The 25185-nt window shown below is 40.6% G+C and overlaps 1 protein-coding gene across 1 annotated transcript in view; it reads right to left on the bottom strand.

The window, feature by feature from the left end:
- Positions 1–14438: 14438 nt before the first annotated feature.
- The window catches only part of GFOD1 (Gfo/Idh/MocA-like oxidoreductase domain containing 1), a 151216-nt gene continuing 140469 nt past the window's right edge, over positions 14439–25185 (bottom strand). The window contains exon 2 of the mRNA XM_021009917.2: positions 14439–20200. Within this exon, the coding sequence (XP_020865576.1) occupies positions 19281–20200 (920 nt within the window). The 3' untranslated portion in view covers positions 14439–19280. The remainder of the gene's footprint in view (positions 20201–25185) is intronic.

The following is a 25185-nucleotide window of genomic DNA, read 5'->3' as shown; positions in this document are numbered from 1 at the left end:
GATGACCTTGGTAATTACCAAGTCTGACCAAGCTCTAAGCATTCCACAGTGCCTGCTCCAGCCGCCTTCCTGACCGTCGAAACAAATTGTTCTCATATGCCCATTTTGCCAGGAGAAGTCTTTACATGCTTGGGGTAGACATTCTCCTCTCACCAATGGGTTTGGGGCCTGTTGGTTACCCCCAACCTGATTTAGCCCATCTGCTAAGAGTTTATGGAGTTGTACGTGCTATAGCTTCTTGGAGCCACAGGTGAGAGTTGGGTGATAGGTGGACACCAAAGGTGAATGAACCCTTACACCAGAGGTGCTAGTTCTCCTGGAACACCATATAACCCATACAATGAGATAGATAGGATTACAAAGAAAATCAATTGTATGGATATACAGTTATAAAAAAATTAAGTTCAGAGACCCCAGGGTAAGAACCTCTAACTTAGAGCTAAGTGGAATGGGCTGTTTCAGGAGGTGGTAGATCTATCAATGGAGGTTTTCAAGTAGAGGCTGAATGACTCCTTTGGATATGTGCTAGAGGAGATTCTTGTTCTTAATGGGTTAGGCTAGAAGACTTCCCAGGTGTCTTCCGGTGCCAAGATTCTGGGATCTCGTGATTCACACATGCTCATTTTCCTTTGCTAACCTGAACAGCAGCTTCTGGGTTCTCTCTAGAGCATCCATGGTGCTTTTCCTTTCTCCAACTGGGAAATTGCTTCTGGTTTGATAATCAGATGTTCTGGCAGGTGGCAAAGCTACGCATTTAAGGTAAAAAGGAGGGCATAGAAGAGGAAGCTGATGTTAAACTATCAATTTGGGAGAGGTAAACAAGAGGGTATTTACAGGAAAATCAGCTCAACAGACACCTACTTTGTGTGTAAAGCCCTTAGAACATAAAAACAAAAAGGGGAAACAGTATCAGTACTCAAGAAATTCACATTTTACTGAAAGGCAGAGTACTATTTGATGGGAGATGGGGAAAAAAGAGCACAGATTGGAAATTTAAGGAGAGAAGACAAAGTTTGGAATAGTGACTATGGCTATTAAGTCACAATAAAGGGAATGTACTAGTATAGTAAGGAAGAAGATGAGGTAGAATGCTCCTATTATGAAAAATAGCAAATTCTACCCCTTTCTTCCTTTTTACTATACTATACTATACCATACTATAGTATACTATTAATTCCTCTTATACCTCCTATTTCCTCCTCTTCAAACATTTAGAACAGAATCAATCCACCCATAAGATCTGTTTTTCTTTTGTAATTTCCTCAATATCTTTTGAATACGTTAAGGTTCTGACAAGTGGGATGAATTTTTCTTCTCCCCTTATTAGGATGTTAAATATTCCCATCAGATAGCTACTTCCAGTTGCTCAAATAAATTTACCTTCTAGATTTCTCTGAACTTTTGTGCATTTCTCTGGACTTCTCTAGACTCTCTTTGCACTTCAAAGTTCCTACTCAGCTTCATTCTTTTCATTAGGAATGCTTAAAAGTCCTTTGATCCATTTAAAAATCCATTTTTCCCCCTTATAGATTATATTTGGCTTTTCAAGGCAAGTTATTCTTGTTGGTAAGCCTACATATTGTTATATTTATATATATTTCCTTTTTGGAATGTTGTATTCCAAGATCCTCCCTTATTTATGGAAGAAGCTACCAGGTCTTGTATGATCCTTGTTGGCAGTTCTTTGACTTTTGGGCTGCTTCTATTTGGATGCTGGAGGTACATTTCTTTTCCTTTAATGTAGAGGCTTGGTGTATTCAATCTTTATTTTATCCTGTGTCTCTAATAAATCTGGGTCATTTGCTTCACTGCAAGGTTGATGGCAGTGTAGCTGAGAGAATACAGGCTGTGGGGAAAGCCTATAGTAAAGTCGCTAAGCTCAGCATCCAGTGACCCCATCAGGGACCAGCAGAGCAGAGCATTCAGTGATCACCTCTCCTTTACCCCATCCCACCCTCCTTTCTCTCACAATTGTTTGTATACATATCTTTTCCTCTCTATTAAACTTTAAACTCCTCAAGAAGAAAGTATATATTGAATCTATTTTTGTGTCCTCAGGGCTTAGCTCTTAAGAAACCTCTTAAGTTTGTTGAATTAGATTAACTTGAACAGAGTGGGGCTGATGATCAGGGTAGAGTAACAGGGAGTCTATTCTGAGGAAGCCCCATTAAATAGGTTTGTGGGGTGGGGAAAGGTGGAGAGTTAACAGTAAAGTAAGAAGGCTGTGGTCAATATTTCTTCAGTTAGAAATGTTGGGAACCAAGAGTATAAAATGCTGCATATGTGGTCATGTGGCAGTGGTCGCTGCATGGGTAGTCTGGCTTAACTGTTTTTCCTTATTACATAGTAGACTCACTGATGGAGAGTAGGGTAGAGGATGTATCAGAAAATGGATGTAATGTTTAAAAAACAATAAGAGCACCGTTGGGCATGGTGGAGCACACACAAAATCAACTGCCAGGGAGGCTAAGGCTGGTGGATTGCTTGAGCTCGGGAGTTCTGAGCTACAGTAGGACTAAACTCATTGGGTGTCCACATTAAGTCTGGCACCAATATCGTGAACCCCCAGGAACAGGGGGCCACTAAGCTGCCTAAGGAGGGGGTGAACTGGCCCAGATCAGAAATAGAGCAGGTCAAAGTTCTTGTGTTAATCAGAGTCGGACCCCGCCCCATGAGTGGCCCTGGTATTTCCAGCCTGGGTGAGAGAGGCAGCTGCAGTCTATGAAACAAAACAAAACAAAAAAGGCACTAAAAAACTTTTAAAAATAAGAAGGATGTGGTCAGAGAGAGGAAGGCTTGAGCTGGAACTCCTACAGGTAGAGCAGTAAGGGTTTTGAGCAGTTAATTAAAATATTTCAGCAAATAACTTGCTTTGATGAAGTATTAGTCTAGTTATAAAAGTGAATGAGTTGAATCTTTAAAAACTCCTGAAAGGTCCCACTGCTACCACCATCCCTCCAAATCTGTCACCCTTCTTTTCTTCCTCAGAGATTAGGCTCTAAAAGCCTGGTACAATCATGGTACAGAGCTCTCCTGCACCATTTACTCATCTCCAAAACCTTTCACATCATGCAGTTTTTCTCCTTGCCTCTTTTCACCCTTGGCATAAGCTGCTCCATTCCCTACCTTGCCCCTTGTGTCTTTAGAGATGGGACACAGAGATGGGACACCTTCTAGGCTCATTTACACCCAAGCTGCCCTTCCAGGTTGGGTTCCTTTCAGCAGCTAGAACACCAGCAGCATGCAGTAAAGAGAGGCCTGTGGGTAAAGCCCCCAAATGCCTCAGCCCTCAATCAACTGCCCTGCCCTGCTCCCCACCATCACCACCACCACCGCTTTGTCCACTCAGCTACTGTACTGTAGTCAAGCCAGGCTGACCACTGACCCAGACTTACTGTAAATTTTTTGTGCATTGTTCAGGACACTCCACTATATTAGGAATGTCCTCTAACCTTCCCTCTGCTAACTCAATCTATCACCTCCTTCAAGAGCCTTCTGAACAATAAATTACCTTGGAAAGAGTACTGGCTCTAGCCTTAGAGAACCAAAGCTCAAATCCTTTCTCTGATACATCATTTATATTTATATAATATTTTAAGGTTTGCAAAACGCTTGTACATTATCTCATATAAGCCGGTGTGTTGTAGGTGTTATTATTACCCCCATTTTACAGATGAGCAAACCCTTTAGAAGCATCAGCTCTTGACCAGTGTTGGCTATAGTCATTAGTCATAGTCATGGCAGCCACATCTACCTCCCAAGCCACATCTAGGGTAACGTAGAACATAAGGGCTGAACTGGGAACCTTGTGCCTTGATGGTAAGGCCTACTCCCTTCTCCCTAATGGTGACTAGAGGACTTCTCTGAACCGTGTGGCCCTTGAGCTTTTCCTCTGGCAGCCATTATGAGGAAGATTACTGCCTTTCCTTATCCTTCACTTTGTAATCCTGAATCTCATTCAAACTACATTAAGAAAGATTGCTACACTAGTCCTCCTTAAACATTATTTTAATTATGCCATGAAACCCAAGTTTATAGTCAAATCTGGAGCATTTTGCATGAGACTCTCCTATCTAGTGGAGAGAATGCTGACATAATGCAATGTGACTGCATGAGAGGAGGAATTAATGAGATCTTTGGAGAAGAGACATTCTTCATGCAATCTTTAAGAGAATGTACATGGTGCCAGACTCTCTTGGGTCCAATTCCAGACATGTGAGGAGAGAGAAACAGACTTTGGAAAGACACACAGGTAGGGGGAGCTGACTCCTCTACATGTTTCTGACTTCCAGCTTGCTTCCCTGCCTAGAAGCATTACGGAATTTCCTCTTCGGTGAGATCAGAGACTCTCTCACTTGGTTTGAGCTGTTATATCTTGCTTCCAGCAGGAGAGCACATGCACTGCTCATATTTTCTGGTATAATTCTAATCTGCTTAACTTCTCTGATTTCACTATGCCATTTGCTTGAATAAATGCTATTCATTATTTGTGATGGTCTTTTGTGTAACCAGCATTTGGTGGGAAGTAGCCATACAAGCAAATTTAAGTTAGGGGTTACTTTCCCCAGGAAAGCTAGTAACTTACTGTTCTACCAATTATGTTCCTAGACCAACTATTAAAAATAAATGAAATAGTCATAATACTCCATGTTGGTATAAAGCAACTGTGATAAATACCAGCCTGATGGCAACCTGATGGTGGTTCCATTTTTACCTGGAGCCTTTTAGCTTGGCATCATATTACTTCAAACACAAAAAAGCAGACTCTCTGTCTCTTTTTATTTCAAAAGCCATACTCCCCACCAATCTTGATCCTTAAAAAACAAATGATAAAAACACATTTCCCTCTTCTTGGTAGAGATGTGGGAAATAATGGGTACAAAATGTTGCATAAGCTATCAGGAATATTTGTTTTCTTGATAGATTTTACTGAATTGTTTTTCTTTGTCACGTGGGATATACATAATACCGGAGAATGACTATGGTATTTTTTTTTAAATAGGTATCTATGATTTTAATAGAAGAAAAAAATCCATGTTCACTTTGGGATCATGTACTAAACTTACTAGCTTCCTCATAGGAAAGACTTTCAGCTCTCCTCACATTCCCAGGACAGAGATGACTAGTCTAGTCCAGTCCCAATAAATGGTTAAGTGTTCCTGCTGTAAGTTACTAGGTTCTCTTTGATGACTCATCACTCAGACCTGCTCCTGACCCCATCAAAGGTGGTCCAGAATCCTATCATTACTGTTTCAAAAGACCAAAAACATTTCAAACTTATGCTGAGTGACGTCATTCCCATTCAGGTAAGGGAGTGTTTGTCACAGGCACATAATGAGTACTCAATGTGATGATTAGCTAAAGCTGTTCTCATATTGTTTTATGAGAATGTGCTGTCTTCTCAATCAGAATCATAGAGTTAGAGGGGAAGGGACCTTAGAGGTCACTGAATTCAACCCCCTCTCTTTACAGGTAAGGTAACTAAGGCCCAAAGAGGTTAAGTGACTTGCCCAAAGTCACACAGGTAGGAAGCATTTATTTTTCAGTCGTTTCCTGTCATGCCAGACTCCTGGGCACTTAATAAGAACCACGTTTATTTTATTTTTTCCTATGACCCCCAGTACAGACCTACCCACATAGTAGGAGTTCAATAAATGCTTATAGAACCACAGAGATAGCTGAGTTGAATTCCTCACTTACAGATAAGGAAACAAGAGGGTATACGAATAGTAAGTAGCCAAGGTGAGATTTGAACCCAAGTTATCAGACTCCAAGGCAAGTAAAAAAGAAAAAAGCCATATGGTCTAGTAAGGCAGCCACTGATTATTTATGTAGCAACTTAAAGGGGTTTGGGGGAGAGCTCAAGCAAGCTCCACCCCCTCTATGTAGGAACTTGAACTCTTTGACTCTTGATATTGCATTTGCAGAAATATTTTTAAATAATATTTCTAAAGCATTTTAAGTTTTTATGAATCATTTTCCTAGCAATCTTATGTGACAGGAAGTACAGGTATTCTCCACCCCACCCCACCCCCATTTCACAGGCAAATAAGCTGAGGTTCAGAGCTAAAAAAGGAATCCGCCTATGTTCATATAGCTAGTAAGTGACAGAGCTGGGATTTAAATGCAGGTGTCCAGATTCTCAGGTCAATAGCCTTTCCTCTATACCATGATGTTTTCCCTGGCTTCAGGTGGAACTCTCTAATCTAAGGCTTTCTCCCTCATGCTCTCTTTGTATTCTGCAATAGAGGTACCAGAGGGTTCCACCCAGACTTGCCCTAAGGGTCCTATGGAGACCAAATGAGTTCTAGGTCCCTTCTCCCCATCTTGCAGGTCTTTACTGAATCTCTGCCTTGTTTGGTCACAGACCTTATACCTACTGGAACAATCTGTAGTCCCTAATGAGTTGCCCAAAGTATTTAGTCTGACTTGAATGTAATCTGGACTTCTGAGATCATTGGTATTTATGAAATGGGTGCTCCAGAGGAATCCAGCCTGGACTAACTTGAACTATTGAAGTTCTTGCAGTCATACATACCTTCAACCATAGCCACTGTGATCAGACAGCCATGTAACTTTGCCCACGTATTCTTCGCTCCAGTGACATAGGTCTCCTGGCTGCTCCATAAGCAAGAGTCTCCATTTCTCAGCTTTTGGCATTCTTTCTGGTCATCCTCCATGCCTGGAATGCTTTCCCTCCCCTACTCTGACCACTGACCTCTCTGGCTTTCTTTAAGTCCTAACTATTGTCCCATTTTTTAGTGGAATTCTTCCCTAACCCCTCCTAATTCTTCCCTCTATTAATTATTTCCTGTTTAACCTACATAAAGCTTGCTTTGTATACGTATTTTTTGCTCACTGTCTCCTCCATTAGATTTTGAGCTTCATGAGAGCTTGCCTCTTTTTTATCTCCAATGCTTAACACAGGGCCTGGAATATGGCAGGACTTTAATAATAAACATTATGTTTACATTTTATTATATTACATTATTTTTATTTTATTATATTTATATTATATTTAGCAAATAAACATTTATTATAACATTTATGACTATTTATTGACACCAATGCCAGGCATCTTGTTTGTGCATAGATCTGGTCACATAATTCCTCTGTTCACAAATCTTTAGTGGTTTTCTAGTGCCTACTGGGTAAAATCCTCTACCCAGCATGCAAGGGCTTCCACTAACTAGAAATGCTACCTTTCCAGCTTTATCACACACCCCTTCCTTATGTATATTCTAAGCTCCTGCCGAACTGTACTATTCTCTCTTCAACTTACCATAGTGCTCTGCATACAGTAGGCATTTAATCAATGTTTACTGATTTGATTTGAATAGTTCCCATAATCAGGCTGACTATTTCACAGTGAAATAAAGTGAAAGCCTGACTCATCTGTGCTCTGCATTTGAGAGGTTTCAATTAGCATCAGTTGGTTTTTATTTTTTAACTTGAGGTTTTGGCTTAGCTAAAACCTAGTGTGCTATTGGGGCACTTGATCCTGACCTGACTTGAACTCTATGAGATGGTATGTCTTCTTCATCTCTTCAGTCTAGACGGACAGGAGATCCTCTGGTGAGCCCATCTCCCACTTGAAGGCACTCCATTGAAGCTGGGAGGAAGGGCTATCACCAGAAGCCCATAAAGATGAATCTCTTCTACTCAGGCAAGAACAGAGTAAATAGATTAAGCAAATAAAGTAAAGAATTCAATCACAGTTTTATTTAGGGGGACTCAAAATAACTTCATCTACTTATGCAAAATTACTTTACTGATATCTAATTCATCTTTGTAACTACTACTGATGTCAAGGACAGACACATTTGAGTAAAACCAGGAAAGTCATTTTCTCCATATTGAGACATCCCAACATGAAACTGACAGAGGAGGCACTGGGAAAGAGGACAAAACAGAGGTTGAATTAGAAAAACATGCTGAAGGATTTGGGAGATCAGTCAGCAAGTGCTTCTTGAACAATTAATATGTGCCAGGCATTGTGCTAAGCACCAAAAAAAAAAAAAAAAATTAAAATTAAAAAAGAATAAAAGAGTCAAACAAACAAAAAAACCTATGGTCCCTGCCCTCAAAGAGCTTACATTTCAATAGGGGGAACAACAGGTAAATAACTAGCTACTACAAGAATTACACAAAGTAGATGGAGAGTAAACTCAGAGAAAAGGCACTAATTGCTTGGGGGACTTGAAATGAGGCTCAAAACAGGGAAATGAAGAAGGGGAGATAAGGAGAGCACTCCAGGTATGGAGTGATGGCCAGAGGCAGGTCAATGTAGCTGGACTGAAGAGAGTCAAGTGAAGGAGACTGGAAGGGTAGGAAGGGGCAGGTCATAAAGAGCCTTAAATGCCACATAAAGGACTTTATTTCTGATCCTGGAGGTAATAAGGAGCTATTGGAGCTCATGGAGCCAGGAGGTTAAATGGGCAGGCCGGCGCTTTAGAAAAATCCCTTTGGCAGCTGAGTGGAGGATGGATTGGGGAGTGAGGAGACATTTGAGACAGGGAGACAAGTTAATTGCCATAGGCCTGGTAAGAAGAGGTAAGAAAAGGCCTGCACTAGAAAGGAGATGCATCCTAAGGGATGGAAAAAATGTGCAGACACTAAAGGCATTTTCTTGCATTTGGTCAGACAATGCAAAGTCCCTGCAAGGCAAGATGTAAAATCTTATCCTTTATTTTTTAATCACAAGCTCTAACACTTTTTATAATACATTATTCACAACATGCCTATGAATTGATAGAAGCAGTGATTATCTCTGGTTTACAAAGAAAGAAAAAAAATGACAATTTATGATCATTCAGGGTTTTATGGTTTCCAATGCTCTGTGAAGGTGTTTGTTATATGAGATAGAGAACAGCTCAAGATCAATAAATCTACCAGGCCGCAGAGTACTCAAACATCCCCCCTGTGTCTCTTGTGAAGGTTATTGGAATGTATGGAAAATATATGGGAAAGTAGTACAAGCCTCCTCACAGCTGGTCTGGGGACAGAAAGTAAAGTGGCTGGTTTGTTTGTTTTTTAATAAACATAGAGAGCTCTCTCTAAAAAATGAGATTTATAAGAAAGGTCAGCATTTAGTTATGTCAGTCCTTATAATCACAGAGGAAAAACTACATCAGGTAAATCACATCATTTTACATTGAGAAGTATCATAAACCATGTAAAGATGGATAATATGATCATGATGGAAAAAAGGTGAGTTCATCATGTACTGAGAGAGCAGATATACAGCTCAAATCATCGGAAGACAAAAATTACTATCTGAAGCAGAGGAAGGCCTATAGCATGTTGGGAAGGTCCCTACAGAAGATTTGTCAGAAAACACAGTTAAACATAGCCTTAGATTTAGAGCTGGGAGGGACATCAAAGGTCACTTTGTTCAACCCCTTGATTTTTTTTAGATATTGAATAAGACCAGAAAAGGGAAGTGATCTGACCACAGATAGAGCTTTGATTTCTGCTCAGGGCAGTGCTTTAATTTGAGCTCAGGTCTTTTGACTATAGATCCTCTGCACCACACTATCTCCATCCCTCCAGAATGAAAGGCTTGGAAGGATTATGACCTGAATCAGGAAAAAGAATGAATACCCAAACCAGTGAAATCATGTATCTATTAAAGGACCAAAAGTCTCTTCTCAGCTGACCTTGTTTAGATTTACTCTAGAAGAAAAGGGTGTGTTTGACTGGTCACCATATGCATGACTGGTTTTGGTGCAAATCTAGACAGGAGATGCAATAATATTAGGTCCTCCCTGTAAAGAAGCATGCAACATAGGCATAGCTCTTTGGTGACTTTTTTTTTTAACAGCTTGAGGTAAATAACAATTTGAGATACAGCATAGAATAGTAGATAGACCTTTTTTTTATGTTCCTACGTTCCCTGATATTATTCATATCACTGCCAAAAGAAAGATAGAAGATCCATTTAGTGTAAATTTGGATTTCATTCTCCTAAGGATTACTCTAGAATTCTATCTATTGACAAATGTTACACTTTAATAGATTTAGGGGAAGACAAAAGTGCTTTGAAAAAACTTTATGATTCTATGATGCTACAAGTTATCTTTCATGACCCTAAAGAGATCCAGGGAAAAGGAATCACATATACAAAAATATTTGTGTAAAAAACTGGAAACTGAGGGGTTGCTCACCTATTGGAAAGTGGCTAACCGAAATATGGTAGTGATTATGAGAGAATGGTATTGCTCTATAAGAAATGATGAAATGGGCAGTTTTCAGGAGAAATTGAGAAGACCTTTATGAACTGGCACAGAGTGATGTGAGCAGAGCTAAGAGAACAATTTGTACAATAGCAAAAACATAAAGAAAACCAGGTTTGAAAGACTTGAGAACCCTGAGCAACACAGTGACATACCATGATTCAAGGGGCCAGAAACAGACTTGGCATGAAGAATGAGACCTGTGTTTTGGGACAAGATCAATGTGGGAATTTCTTTTGCTTGACTTCGAATATTTGCTATGAAAGCTTTCTTTTTCTTCTTTATTGTTTAATGAAGGGAGGGGAATATTGGAGAGAGAGAAAATAAACTCTTGTTAATTGGCAAAAATAATAGCATGTTTTTTAAAGTTATCTTTCAAGGATTAGTGGCTGGTTGAGTTTCTAATATCAGACAGGATTCCAGAATATACTCCTCATCCTAAACTCTGTGCTGTTAATTTCTTACCTTTTTTACAAGAAAATGTAACTAGTTGAATGGTCATTTTTTTTCCCCTTACAGTTGTCAGCCACACATTGTATATTGAGTTATTAACTGGGTAGATAGCCCTGGGTTATACTGGAGGTCTCTGGAGAGATAGGGACAGTTTGGAGCTGTCACCATTAGGGTGACCCAGAAGTTTCCCAGATTAAACCAGACCTTGCAGCTGGCTAAACAGGAATCTGTATCCTTCGGAAGGACAGAGTTAACCCATCTCTCAGAAGTTCTCTCAGAACCCATCTCTCAGGGATACCCCCTGGGAACAGTCTTGGACTGATGTGGTCCCAGCCTTAATCCAAAGGGCTTGTACAAAATAGACCAACCTTTGACAAGTGACAAGTAAACTCAAAACAGTTACCATGCCTGTAGGATCATAAGAAGGTACAGAGGCAATTGTGTAGTGGGAGGAGCACTGGAATTAGAGGGGGAGGACCTATTCAAATCCAGCTTTGCCATTTACTCCCTGTGTGACCTCAGGTAGGGCCTTCTGCTTTATTGGGCCCCAGTTTCCCTAAATGTATTCAATGAGGGGGATCACCTTGAGGATCTCCCTTGCAGATCTAATGTTCTGTGATCCTTAAATTTCAGTATCACTTGATCCATGGTGCTGGCCTTTTTGTTGGTCACTGCTGACACACAGACTTCCCATTCCTGGTTCCTTGAATGAAAACCACACAGCCCTAGGCCAGCCAGATAACCCACACCCCAAGGGCCTTTAGAAGAGAATTCTAGCCCCCCAGTGCAGCTGGGAAGTTATGGTGGGGGAAGAGCATGCAATATAGAAGAAAGGAAACCAGCTAGAATGACATTCTTCTTTTATGTCTTTATTTGCCACTTTGAGTTCCTTTATCCCATCAATGCAAACATGTAGAACAGCCAGAAACCATGTTTTATGCATCACATACCAGGTGGCCGAGTGAGGCAAATGACATTCCCCAGAGCAGTGCCAAGGGAGCCCCTCCTAGGAGCAAGCGGCCCCGACGAGGCCAGGTAGGGAAGAGAGGCTTCCTCACCAAGCAGTCTGGCTGCTAAAACATGAGGATCACAGAGCATAGACTCAAAACACCAAGAATGGTCACATTCATAGTCCTTTTTTGCTACCAAAAGAAAAAAAAATCCTTCTACAACTTAAATGCTATTTTTTTTTGCTATCTACATCATATATAAAATATAGACTCTGTTTACTTTATAACACATATCTTTTTTGATAAATAGCTCTTTAAAATATCTACTGTACATATGTTCATGCATTGACATTTTTCATACATATATATATAGGTTTGTATTTGTACACATATATGTAAAACACAATAAATACATACTCCACAATGATACAGCAACAAAATGAATGCGAGGTTTGTTGGTGAGGAAAGAAACAAAAACAAAGGCAGTACTGGAAAAGCACCAGGCAGCATTCAGGAATGAGAAACTGCAAGGAGCTCAGTCCTTCCCCAGGACAAGGCACTGGGAATGTTAATGACAACGATGTGAAGGAAAAGGGGATAAGTAAAGAGGCTGCTGGGGTCACTCGCTCTTATTTAATTCTCTTCATAGGGGACTTGCCTCAGGATCAGAAATCGTTCATCCCTCCCAGTTGGCCAAACCTGGAGCAGAAGGCAGCTTTGGAGCAAGGCTAAGGATTGAGGGCAGCTGACTCATTCTGCAGCTTAGCTCTATGGTTGGGCAGGAGTGGGTGGGGAGAGAAAGGGGAAAGATGGTCATCCAGAGAGGGCAGCAGAAGAATGGACAGAGGAGAAGGGCAGTTGAGTCAAAAAACCAAAACTCCTGGGTGCAATTGTTTTTAGGTCATCTACATCAGCTCAACCCTTTTGATGGCTGAACCAACATTCCCAACACATGTTCCCTCCCCTCACTTCAAGCATGCATTAGGTTACTGCCCTTTATTCAGGGAATCAGGAGACTGGGGAAAGGGGGGAGGAGAAGGAAAATACATCAGATACAGAAATTTCCAGAGTGTACTATCTTGAAATGCAACTTCAACAGAACACCTGACAGGATTATCCCTTGCAATGGAAAGCTAATGCGTTTGGGAGAGACCAGGTCTCCTTACTTCTCTCATCCCCAGTCCTGTGGACTTAATCACTTAGACATAATGCTAACCTAATTTCACAGCCCCTCCCCCTCATTGTCCTCATTTCTTTTTAAACAAATGAAACTGCTCCTACTAATATTAATGGTGACAACATCCCCTCCAGTCAGTCCTTGATAGATGACAAAGCCAGTGGCCAGCTCACCCATCTATCAGTGTTGAAGGCCCAGGATGGTGAAAATCAGCTCATTCTCCCTGGGACTTCTACACCTTTCTGGGTGTGTGGGGAACAAAAAATCAAGTTCCAGACTGTGGAGTGGCCATGCCCCTATAAATCTACAGATATCTTATTTCACTACTCCTTGTACTCTGGGGGGAAAAAAATAAGTATAAAAGAAACATGACATTTTGAGTTGTGGACTTTAAAAAAGATGGGGGAAGGGTTACCCTAGTAGGATATCCAATGTAAAAATATAGAATGTAAGAGTTCCAGTACTTTCATTTTATATGTCAGGAAACTGAGGCCCAGGAAAGTAGTGACTTCCACACAATCAATAAGTGGCAAGGCTAGGGTGTCAAACCCTGGTTTCCTAGCTCTAAGCCAAGCATGAATTCCAGTGCAGCCCTTAAATCCCATAGCTTTTAAAGTTAAAAGGAGAAATGTGTGTGTGTGTGTATGTATGTATGTGTGTGTGTGTGTGTGTATATATATATATATATATATATATATATATATATATATATTATATATATATATATATATATACACACACACACACACATATATGTGTGTGTGTGTGTGTGTGTGTATCCTTATTCAGTGACAGGGTGGAATAGAAGCAGGACTGTTAGCCAGGACTTCTGGCATATAAGAAGAGGCAGTTTGGTACAGTGGAAAAGCAGTAGTTCTGAAGCCCTGGGTTCAAACCCTACCTCTGATTACCACCTGTGTGACTTTGGACAAATCAATCAATTTCTCTAAGCCTCAGTTTCCTCACTTACAAATTGAAGAGGTTGGTACAGCTGGCCTCTCGGGTTCTTTTCAACTCTAAACCTATCATTACAGGGTATTATTTAGCTAAGAGAAGAATGTTTCATGTGCAACTTTTTAAGGAAGCAGAATGATTTAGTGAACGGGATAGGACAGGACAACAGGAGCCTTGGGTTCTAATGGTGACTCTGCCATTCAATTAATTACCTAAGTGATTTAGGACAAGTCACATTCCTTTTTTTAGTGCTCAATTTCTTGATCTTGAACTTAGAAGGGGATCTTTTCAGTAATAAGATTTCATGATTATGATACAGCTATATCTTTTTTTCTCCTGATCTCTGCAAACAGGTTTACCACCTCCTTAAGCTTTTTGTCCCATGCCTATTCAAAAACACTGAGCAGATCACAAAAGCAACATTAGACCTCAAAGAAATCTGGACTGGAAGTTGACAGAGCTGAGTTCCAGCGTCATTCCTGATACCAATAAAGTTTTACAACCTTGGGTAAATTACTTCATTTGCTTAAGCCTCAGTTTTTTCATCTGTAAAATGAAAGGGTAAAGCTAAATGAACTTAAAGCTCTAACAGTCTATGATCCCACCTGGCTTAAGCCCTGCTTAACAGCCACCTAGAACACAGCCACTGGTTAGAATCTCACACTACAATTTTGTAATAAGATCCAGGGTAAGTCAGTACAATAAACTCAGATCAAGGCTCTCCAGGACTCAGGCTCTGGGTACATACACAAATGAATACAAAAAGCCCCATTCACTGAGACAAGATCTTTTTTTTTTCTATTATACTAAGGCCAGAGCAAGCCATAGATAAAAAAGGATCCAATAAGTCAATCATGGGTCTTTCAAAAATGCCTCGCTCTGTGGTTTCCTACATCACCTGTAATCAAAAGTAACTCAGAAAGTAAGATTTTAAAGGGAATGACATTTCCATTCTGAAAGCGGAAAAAAGAAATCGATTTTTCTCTTTGCAATTCAATAATTTTCTGGCCCAATGTCAAGCACTGCTTCCTACAAAACAGGGGATGGGTGTAGTACAGAGATGCCTTAATCACTCAGACATGAGCAGGCAGGAAAATATTCTCATCAAGTCATCAGGGGAAGAGATGATCTCTGCTCCAATAAAAGAAGCCAAGGATAAAAGTACCACATTCCTGAGAGGCATCATAATACAGTAGAAAGAGCATGGAATATGGAATCAGAGATCCCAGGCTGAAATCCCATCTCTACCACTTACTACTTGTGGGCATTGAACAAATCACTTAACATCTCTGGACCTCAGTCTCCTCATTTGTCAAAGGAGGGAGGTCTGGGTTGATGATGCTGCATCTGCCTTCTTCACTGCTAGCAACATTCCAAAAGGTCGAGTATACCAAATGGAGGGTTGTCTCCTACAGAGTGGAGAAATGAACTGATCTGAGCACTTAGAGAAGAATAATCACTAAAAGGCAGCAAAGGTCCATTAAGGGCAAGGACTAACCTCATTGCCCTGTTTGGTTATTCAACTGGTAGTTCAGTGGAAGATCACAGATGATGATAATTTTTTGTCTAGTGTTTACATAGTTTTGCTTTGCTCTTTATATTTATTATCTCATTGGGTCAAGCAAGACATTTGGCAAAGTTTCTTGTGATATCCTTGAGACAAGGTAGAAAGATGGTAGCTGAGAGTCAACTATCTGGCAACCGGGGTGAAGGCTGGGCCCAAAAAATGATGGTTGGCAGATCATGGAGAACTTCTTGGCCTTATATTTAACAATTTTTATCAGTGACTTGCATGAAGGCACAAACGTTATATTTCAAATTTTCATATGGTATGAAGAAGGGAATAGAAAATACATTAGATCCAAAAAGATCCTGATAAGCTTGAGCAATGGGACAAATTAATTAATAGAAAATTTCATAGTGATAAATAAATGTAAAATCCTACACTTGGGTTCAAAAATTCACTTGCATGAGTATATAAGATGGCTAGACAATAGCTCATATGGAAAAAAGTTTTGGGTGTTTTTAATTTATACCACAAACTCAATGAGTCAGTGTGACATGACAACCAAAAAAAAAAAAGAATCTTCTACCATATTAATATGATGTTTGGAACAAGATAGGTGATGCTTTCACTTTGCTCTAGTCAGATCTTATCTGGAGTATTGTTATTTAAGAGTGTTACATTTTAGGAATCACACTGACAGCCTGGACTACCCCAGGGAAGAGTGACCTGAGTAGCAAAGGGACTCAAAATCATGCCATAGAAAGATTTGGTTGAAGTGACTGGGAATGGTTAAAATGAAGAAAAAGTGGGGAAAGGGAAGGGATGGACCACAGAACTAGAAGCAATGGGCAGAGAGTCTAAAGAGAAAGCTTTAAGTTCAATCCAAGGGAAGAACTCCTATTACTTAGAGATGTCTAAAAATTAAATTGACTGGGTTAGGAGGTAGTGAGTTCTCCATTTCTGGATGTCTTCAAGTAGAGGCTGAAAAACCACATATTGTGTATGTTGTAGAAGGAATTTGAGCTTGGTGTGTTTGGATTAAATAACCTTCGAAGTTCCTTCCAAATGGCATTCGATGATCTTCAAGAGTCATTGGGGAGGTCACCTCAGGGAACTCATCTAGAGCTTGGAGCTAGCAGGACTAGCCCACTTCCCTCAGTCAGGGAATTCTGCATCTAGCCTATAAATGCACAGGTGCTTTAATGAAGTCACCCTCACAATTTTACTGTATGGTAGCAGAATCACCTATGTTTCCTCCCATAAAATAATTGGAGATGAAATCTTTGGTATTATCTCACAGTTCTTAACTGGGCAGGGGCACAGGCTATGATGGGGCAAATCAGCAGAGCAACAGGGAGCAGAGTTTTAAGCAAAATGGAAGGGCAGCCTCCTCCCCTTGGTATCACCTCAAGCAGCCAGAAGGGGGTCAGCAATTGCTGGGACTGTCCAGGATTAGTAGATGCCCCAGTAGCCTTGGGGGGGTCTACCAGGGAATTTAGAGATATGGAAAGAGACCTCCCCTAGCTTCTTTGTAAAATGTTCAGATCCATGGTATGGAACTTTACATATAACATCAGGTGTTTTTTTTTTATATTGATCTGTTTTACTGCTTTTTTTCCTCTTCCTCTTTTCCTTCATTAAAAAAAACATCATTATAAAAGATGGCTCTTTGGGAAAAGGAGGAAGAACATTCACAGGGGAAGTCTAAGCAATATAAAAACAAAATATATCCACACAAATCTGTTTTTTTTTAAGCCATTGCTTATTTCCTTTCCATCCACAAAGACTTTGACTCTATTGGCACTGGGGCAGAAGTTAAGACCCAAGAATTGAGTCATGTTGGATTTTATCTCTGACTTTTAACCAAGAGAACCACCCTATCTTTAGTTATTTCTCTTTCCTGTACCTGCACCAGAGGCATCCCAGGAACCATTCTTTGGGGTTTCCTTGGCTAAAATGTTCACTTCTGTGTTTTTCTTAACTAGGAAATACACACTCCTTCCACATCCTATCTTCAAAGGGGCACTCACAGCCTTCCACATCCTATCTTCAAAGGGGCACTCACAGCCTACCAAAAAGGACCCTGCATTTCTACCATAAAGTCTTTGAAAATATCTCCCTACCATTATGGTGAGTTTCCAAGGATTTTCCTAAATTTCTCATGTCACTTTCTACATTCCATCCAGAGAATCACCAAATCACAGGTTTAGAGCCGGAAGGGACCATAGAGGTCATCTTGTCCAATCCCCTCCTTTTACAGAGCAGGAAACTGAGGCACAGAGAGGCTAAGGGACCTGCCAAGGCAGGGTAGTTTTGTAGGGGTAGTCATAAATCAGAGAAACCCAAACCCCATCAAACCAAGGAAATCTTTAAAATTATGCCCTTTGATTTCATTTTAAAAGGTCATACCCAAAATCCATCAGAGGCTGACCTAGATCTTGGGAACAAAGGCAAGTCAGATGATCCTTACTTCTCTAAGGAGGCAAGAGAAAGGATTCTTTTTAGAGATATGAGGAACTAACCAGCTCTTTCCCTTTCAAACCTACAGGGGACAAAATCTGAGCAACACTTCTGGAACATTTTTTCTTCACTTTTCCAGATGAATAGAAAGAGGTTTAATACAGTTCAAGGCAATTCCAAAAGTGTTGTGAGCTTTAAATTCAGTCTGGGCTGTTACACCTATGATGTCAAGTCACCTGTTTTCCCTCATTATGTACCAAGAGCAGATGGGGCTGTCAGCCAAGTATACCTGGACTTCACTGAGTTCTATCTTCTGTAATTTTGCATGCACTTGAGGTTTGAGCTGTGCAATCACCCCGGCAGACAAAACCATATTAGAGTAATTTATGGTCTCTCTGGTGTCCATAAAACCTAATCCAACCTCATACTAAAATCTAATGAGTGTTATAGTGAGGTTTCAGTATGGTTACTCAAGCTGTTGATGGATTCAGGTTGTTTCTTCAGTTCTAGCCCTGTCTCCTAACACAACTTTGTAAAAAAACAAAAATTCAAAGTGAGCTCTGCTTTCTGCTTCTCACCAAGCTATCCTAATCAAAGTAATGGGGTGGGGGGAATCAATTGGTGTAAGCCAACTTTTGAAAAGACCCTCACTGACAATCTGCAAAGGTAGGGAGAGATAGGAAGCAGAGAATAAGTGGAAAGGTGACTGTGTCATCCTGAAAAGCTATATTCTTCCCTACAGAATAAGGCTTGATGATGCTTTCTCATTCAAATACTATAGTCTGAAAAGTGGCTGCCCAGCCTCCAAACTATCACACTTGACAATCCCCTCACACCCAACTGCTGTGCACACACACACACGCACACACACACACACACACACACGCGCGTGCGCGCGCACACGCATGCGCACACACATGCACACGCATGCACACACACATAAGCACACACACACGCACACATTCCGTTCATCCTTTTCCTCTAGAGCAAACAGGCATATGTGGAGATATGAGACTGCAGGACCACATGGTGCCAGAATTGGGTATCAGGAAGGTCTTTCATGCCAGCAACAAACAGCTAGCCATTGAATGCAGCCTGATCTTACAGCACCATGTGGCTGGGAGGGAAAGTTGGGGTGCATGTATATGTGCGGTATAGAGCCACATGTAGAGAAAAGTGATGCAGAGAGAAGGCAGGGAAGGTTTAAAAAAAAAAGTCCTCTACCTTTCACAGTAAATGCAAAAGAGGCAGATAAACCACATAGGAATTTCCACCTTGAGCTCAGCCAGCTAGCACTACAGGCTGCTGACCAGACAAGTGCAGCCGAGAGGACTGTGAATCCTCATGTGGTTAGTTCATGCCCACAAAAAATCCTGTTTGGGGTCCACTCCCCACAAACCCTTAGGTTTTCTTTTTTTTTGCAGCAAAGAAGGGGTTTCATTTCCTCCACTCCCCCAAAAGCATTCAGCTGCATTCTTTCTCCACCTCCCCAATGTCACTGCCAACCCCAAATTTCCTATGGCCACCGTTGTCCCTAACCCATGCTAGCAATACAGAGACATCCTGCTCCTGCGCATGGCCTCGCTGATCAGGTAGGCAGGGCTCAGCTCTGGCTCCTCAGTCATGATGGTGATATTCTGCCACTCCCCTGTCTGGCTGGACCGTTTGATGGTGTCTACCACACAGAGGGCATAGAGGCAGTCATCAAAGGTGGCGGCCATGGTGAGGGGTCGCCCATCCCAGGTCCGTCGGTCTTCCTGGTCCTGGAAGGCCTGCCGTACCGCCTGCATCATCTTGATGGTGCCCCGTAGGTACGGTGACGGGATGTCACTAAAGGCTTTCTCTGGCAGCAGGGAATTGCTGACAGGAGTAGCGTCCTGAAGCAGGAGCTCCTGCTGCGGAGCACTGTTCCGCTGGCCATAGAGATCTGTGCCAGCTGCCATCAGCCGCCCAGCAGAACCCACCACAATTATATCCTGCTTGAATTCCCCTGGCACGTTAAAATTGAGGGTTACAGTACAGCACACACCACCCTCCAACACCATCTGGAAGGTGCAGAAGTCGTCGCTGGTGATCTGGCGGATGCCCTTAATGTGGTCTGTCTGCTTCACGAAGGTCTTGAGCAGCCCATGAACTTTCACCGCCTTCTGGCTGGTGAGGAAGGTCAGCAGGTCAATGATGTAAGTGCCCACAGAGTGCAGGCCCCCACCTCCCATCAGGTCATCACAACTCCAGTTGTACTTCTTGCCCAGGAGGCTCCCGCTGTGCACCTGGACCTCACACACCAGCAGGTCCCCTACGTAGCCTTCCTGGATGAGCTGCTTCATCCGCACAAAGGCAGGCAGGAAGCGCAGGACATTGCCCATGATGCTCATGAGTTTGGGGTAGTAGTGGGCAGCCGACATCATCCGGAAGGCATCCAGGGGTGTAGCTGTTCGGTCACAGATCACATTCTTCCCAATACCTTTAAGGAAGAAAAGAGAATGTAAGAAGGCATACTTGCACCAGGAGATGAAAAGTACCATTAGCACTGTTACCCTGAAGTTAACGTTGGGCTTGGGAGGATGACTCAGGTGATTATAAGACATTTTAATGAGTATAAAAGGACAAATGTAAAGAGGATATTTTTAGAGGACTTCATCTCCCAAGCCATTTCTTCAATTGTTGATTTGACAACTCTACTGAGTGCCCATCAATGGTTACTTAGAATCCTTTTGAAGTCCTTTATAAATGATGAGGGATCACTTATTCTATAGGTCAGGGTATCAGGTGCTATCACTGCTAACAGTCTCCTCATCACCTTAAATATGATTGGGAGGAGGTAGGAAGGGATATTTTTGGATAATCATGAGAAATCAACTTTTCCCAAGTTTGGGAACTTCCTCCATCCATAGAACACAACACTTCTTTAACTCCATAGGTAAATCTTGGAGAGCAGCCTGAGGCTGGCTAAATGATTTGCTAGTGATAACATAGCTAGTAAGTGTCAGAAGTGGAATTCAATTACAGGTCTCAAAGTCCATCATTCTACCCATTTATGTAATGCTGTGAAGCAATGTGGAATAGCAGATGGAGAGTTGACTTTGAAATCATAGAGGCCTCGGTTCAAGTCCTACCTTTGACACATACTGGCTATGTGACCCTGGGTGAATCACTTAACCTCTAAGTTGCACTTAGGCAACTCTGAAACTATATGTTGCTGACAAAGTGCTGACCTGCATTGTTATAGTTAGCTTTTTCTCTGGGAGTTCCCTATACCAATAAAATCATAGGTCCAGACCTTATCCTGTTCCTGTGTAATACTACCTCATGAATACATGCATATATTTATTACATAGCAGTTAAGGGCATATTATTAAACCATAAAGGATAAATAAATATTGGCTATTTGAACTCAAGGATTTAGTTAGGAGGCAGATGACACTAGCAAGGTCCTTCAACTGGGATCCACTAATATGTTCTTTAAAAATATTTTTATAACTGTATTCCAACATATTTGGTTTCCTTTATAATCCCATGAATTTTAGTCATTTAAAAACATTCTTGGAGCAGAGAGGTGGTGCAATGGATAGAGCACCAGCCCTGGAGTCAGGAGGACCTGAGTTCAAATCTGGCCTCAGATACTAGCTGTGTGACCTTGGGCAAGTCACTTAATTTCCAATTGCCTCCAAAACAAAAACAAACCCCCCAAAAAAAATTCTTCTAAGAGAGTGTCTGTAGGCTTTACTAGACTGCCAAAGGGGTCCAGGACAGACACAAAAAAGCTAAGAGTGCCTACTTTAAAGAAAGAAAAAGTAATTTTAGTCCAATAGACATTAGGGACCAGAAGAATTCAACCAGTAGCTCAGTATGAACTGGGAGAAGAAGACAACTCTAAAGAGAAAACAGACACCAATCAAGCATTTACTGGGCACCTACCATGAACAAGAAACTATGCTGAGCTACAGGGATACAGAGGTCAGATGAAAGATTGTCTTGGCTCTCAAAGAGTTTACATTCTTCTAGACTTTTCAGGAAATTAGCCAGGAGAATTCTAGGTCAATCAGGGTCAGAGAACCAGCATGGTATAGTATAGGATTTGAGGTCCATGGACTTCTTGTGTTTTTTTAAAAAATATTTTGATAACTGTATTTCAATAATTACTTTCCTTTGCTCTGCATTTTATTTTACGCATCCAAAAACACTTTGAGAAATGGTTAGAAACCCCTGGTATAGGGGCAGTGCTGGAGCCAAGGGACTTGAGTTAAAATGCCTGTTCCAATGACTGCATACTATGGGTGCAAGTCATTTCATCTCTCTGAGCCTCAGTTTCCTCATCTGTAAAATGATGGGGTTGAACTTCATATTCCCTAAGATTCCTTCCAACTCTAAAATTCTAGGTCTGGAGTTAGATTGTATGAAGTCAATAAGTGTTATCTCCAGACTTCTGTATTTGCTTTATTTATCTGAAATTAACTTTCTACACCCTTATCAATCTTCCTGTCTATAGTGAAACAGAACTCTAGAAGACAGACCTGAGAGTCATGATACATTCCTAGGAAAAAAATGAGTACAAGATAGCTGGGGTTGTGGGGGGGGGGGTGGAAAGAAGAGGCAATGCTACTGAGACAGGTCTCAAGAAAGAATCCCAAAGGGTAGCTAGGTGGTGAAGTGGATAGAGCACTGGCCCTGAAATCAGGAGGACCTGAGTTCAAATCTAGCCTCAGACCAAACACTTGACACTTACTAGCTGTGTGACCCTGGGCAAGTCACTTAACCCCAATTGCCTAAAAAAAAAATCTTTAAAGAAAGAACCCCAAATCTTTAGGTTGTTGCAGGAAAGGCAGGGATCCAGTTGTGCCAAACACAGATGCCATTAAGTTAATTATCCCCTAGTGTCAGAGTACATGGCTAAGTTCTGAATGATAGGTTAACTCTATTGCATTGGGCTTTTATTATAGTTTGCAGGACATGATTTCACTTGCAAGCATGTCCAAATCCATATAAAAGTTATGCAGTAACAAGGTCCTTTCTGCTAAATATTTTTCAAATGTAGGTTCTAGCAGAGTGTATTTCCTTTAGATGAGAATTGCCCATACAAAATGGCAGCCTGGTCAGTTACATTATATTCTCCCTAGCATAGCATCAAGACTCAAAAAGCATTTCTCAAAAAGATTAATATATAGCTATGTGCATTCATACATATATAATATATATACACAGATATAATACCTGCATGCATATATATATATATATATTATATATATATATATATATATATATATATATATATATATATATATATATATATATATGTATAATAGAAGACTGGATTTTCTTTTGCTTATGTCTCCCCAATATCCATAATATTTACAAAGGTAAAGGAATAGGGGTATTATTGTTTATGTATGTTTGTTTATATAGCTTTTTATACATACACATATACATCCATATGTGTATTCATATGGGCATTACAGTATATATGTGTATATATGTAGTTCTATATACCTACACATTTATAAATTAATGGCCTGTTTTATTTTTACCATGCTGACCCTGGAATAAAATGGCTGCAAATAGCTGGTAAGAGATTACATCTCCTATCTTATTCCATATAAGTTGAGCTGATTCTGTACCCCTGGCATCCATGAATCAAAAAGCAACAACAGGTCAAATTAAATCCTGGGGCACCTTTAACTCAGAGCAACAGAGTCAGAAAGTGACAGAAGGAACCAGGAGTGGGCTGGCAGGCCTTTGGTTTATATTAATATTAAGATTTTGTGCCTCCCTCAAACATCATACTTTTCTAACATGCTCATAGAACCCCTAGAATCTTTTAACATAGCTTCATGCACTCAGAGGCAAATTTATCTATAAACAAGTTAATAAGTCATTGCATATTAGCTCATGACTAGCTGGTATTGCCGAAAGCAGCATAAGACCTGTTGGATATACACAGTGGCCTACCCCAGTTATGACCCCAGAACTAGGACCTTTAGTAGGTACTTTCTCAACACAATCTGTTCAAGCTAAACTAATTTACACGTGCAACTCTGCTGTGTAATAGCATTTTTAAAAAATCATTGCAATATACATAGTCTATTCCCCATGTGGTATAATTGCCAGTGTATTGGATTTGAGGCCAGGAGTCCAAAGATCTAGTTCTGGCTATTCTACTAATTAGCTATATGATCTTGGGAAAGTCACTTGATCGATCTCTCTAGGTCTAAGAATCTTCATCTGTGAAATGGGTTGTGGGGGTGGAGGAGAAAGGATTAAAACAACTGGTATTCCAGCCCTCAAATTCTGTACTTCTAGATTAGTGATTCATTGAGGGTGACTATTGGCTCCTCCATTATTTATGTATCCCTGGTATCCACAGCACCTACAAAGATAAAAAGTATTACTATGCTCTGCATCCAGCAGTATTGTTGTCCAAGAATTGCCTCCCTATGACTCTGCTACCACTCTCCTGCAAAATTCATGTTTTCCCAATGGATATGAAGGATCTGCAGAAGTATGGGAAGATATATGAATTGATACAGAGAAAAGCAAACAGAACCTGGAAAACAATATATGGAGTGATAACAACAATAGGCAGAAATAACAATAAAATGAAACTGAAAGTTGTAAACTAATAATAATGAATAAGTTTGATTATAGAGGAGAATGGAGAAAATGCAATCTTCCTCCCTTCATTACAAAGATGGTAGACTATGAGAGTGGAATATTGCATATACTGTCAAACAGAGTCAATGTGTTACTTGGTTTTGCCAAACTATATTTTTCTGTTTCCTTTTAAATCTTTGTTATCTATGTATGTGTGTATGAAATCTATGCCTTCTAGACTAGTACAAGAATTATTTTTCAATATGTTATCTTCAAAATCCAAAATATTTTTTTAAAGGGTTTGGCACCTTAAAACAACAGGTAAGGAGTAAGGAAGTCAGTCACAAGACCAGTACCTTCCCTTGTCTATGTTCCAACTCTTCTTGAGAAATAATGAAGACTATAGTCCTCCCTTGTTCTTCCATGGCACCTAAGCATCAGAGTGAAAACCACCAGAGTTTTCACTAAATGCACCTGCCTCTTGGACTCTGAAGAAAGGAAGAGTGGAAGAAGGACGCTCCAAACATACATTCTGAAGACACTATGTGAAATCTTTAGTGAAATCTGTTGGAAAGAGGCTCTCTTCAAGTTTAAAAAAAAAAATCCAATACTTATCACTAGCTATTCATGTGGGTACCTGCTCTAGGAATACCATAAATTAGGTAAAACTTGGATTTGGGACCATCAGATTCCAGTTGGCCATTCTTTCCCTCCATCTATCTAATATCCTGATATTATGATACCTCACTTCTCCTACACATAGCCCCACCATTAAAATTAGTTTCAACTCTAAGACTTAAGTCAAAGGGAAGAAGTTCTGATTGCAACATTTCACCAAACAGTAGGTGGGCGAAAGTATAC

The sequence above is a fragment of the Phascolarctos cinereus genome, unplaced genomic scaffold (assembly GCF_003287225.1).
Source record: "Phascolarctos cinereus isolate Bilbo 61053 unplaced genomic scaffold, phaCin_HiC Scaffold_4;HRSCAF=312, whole genome shotgun sequence".
NCBI lineage: Eukaryota > Metazoa > Chordata > Mammalia > Diprotodontia > Phascolarctidae > Phascolarctos > Phascolarctos cinereus.
Note: the sequence above shows the minus strand (reverse complement) of the source record. Positions and strands in the feature narration are given on the sequence as shown.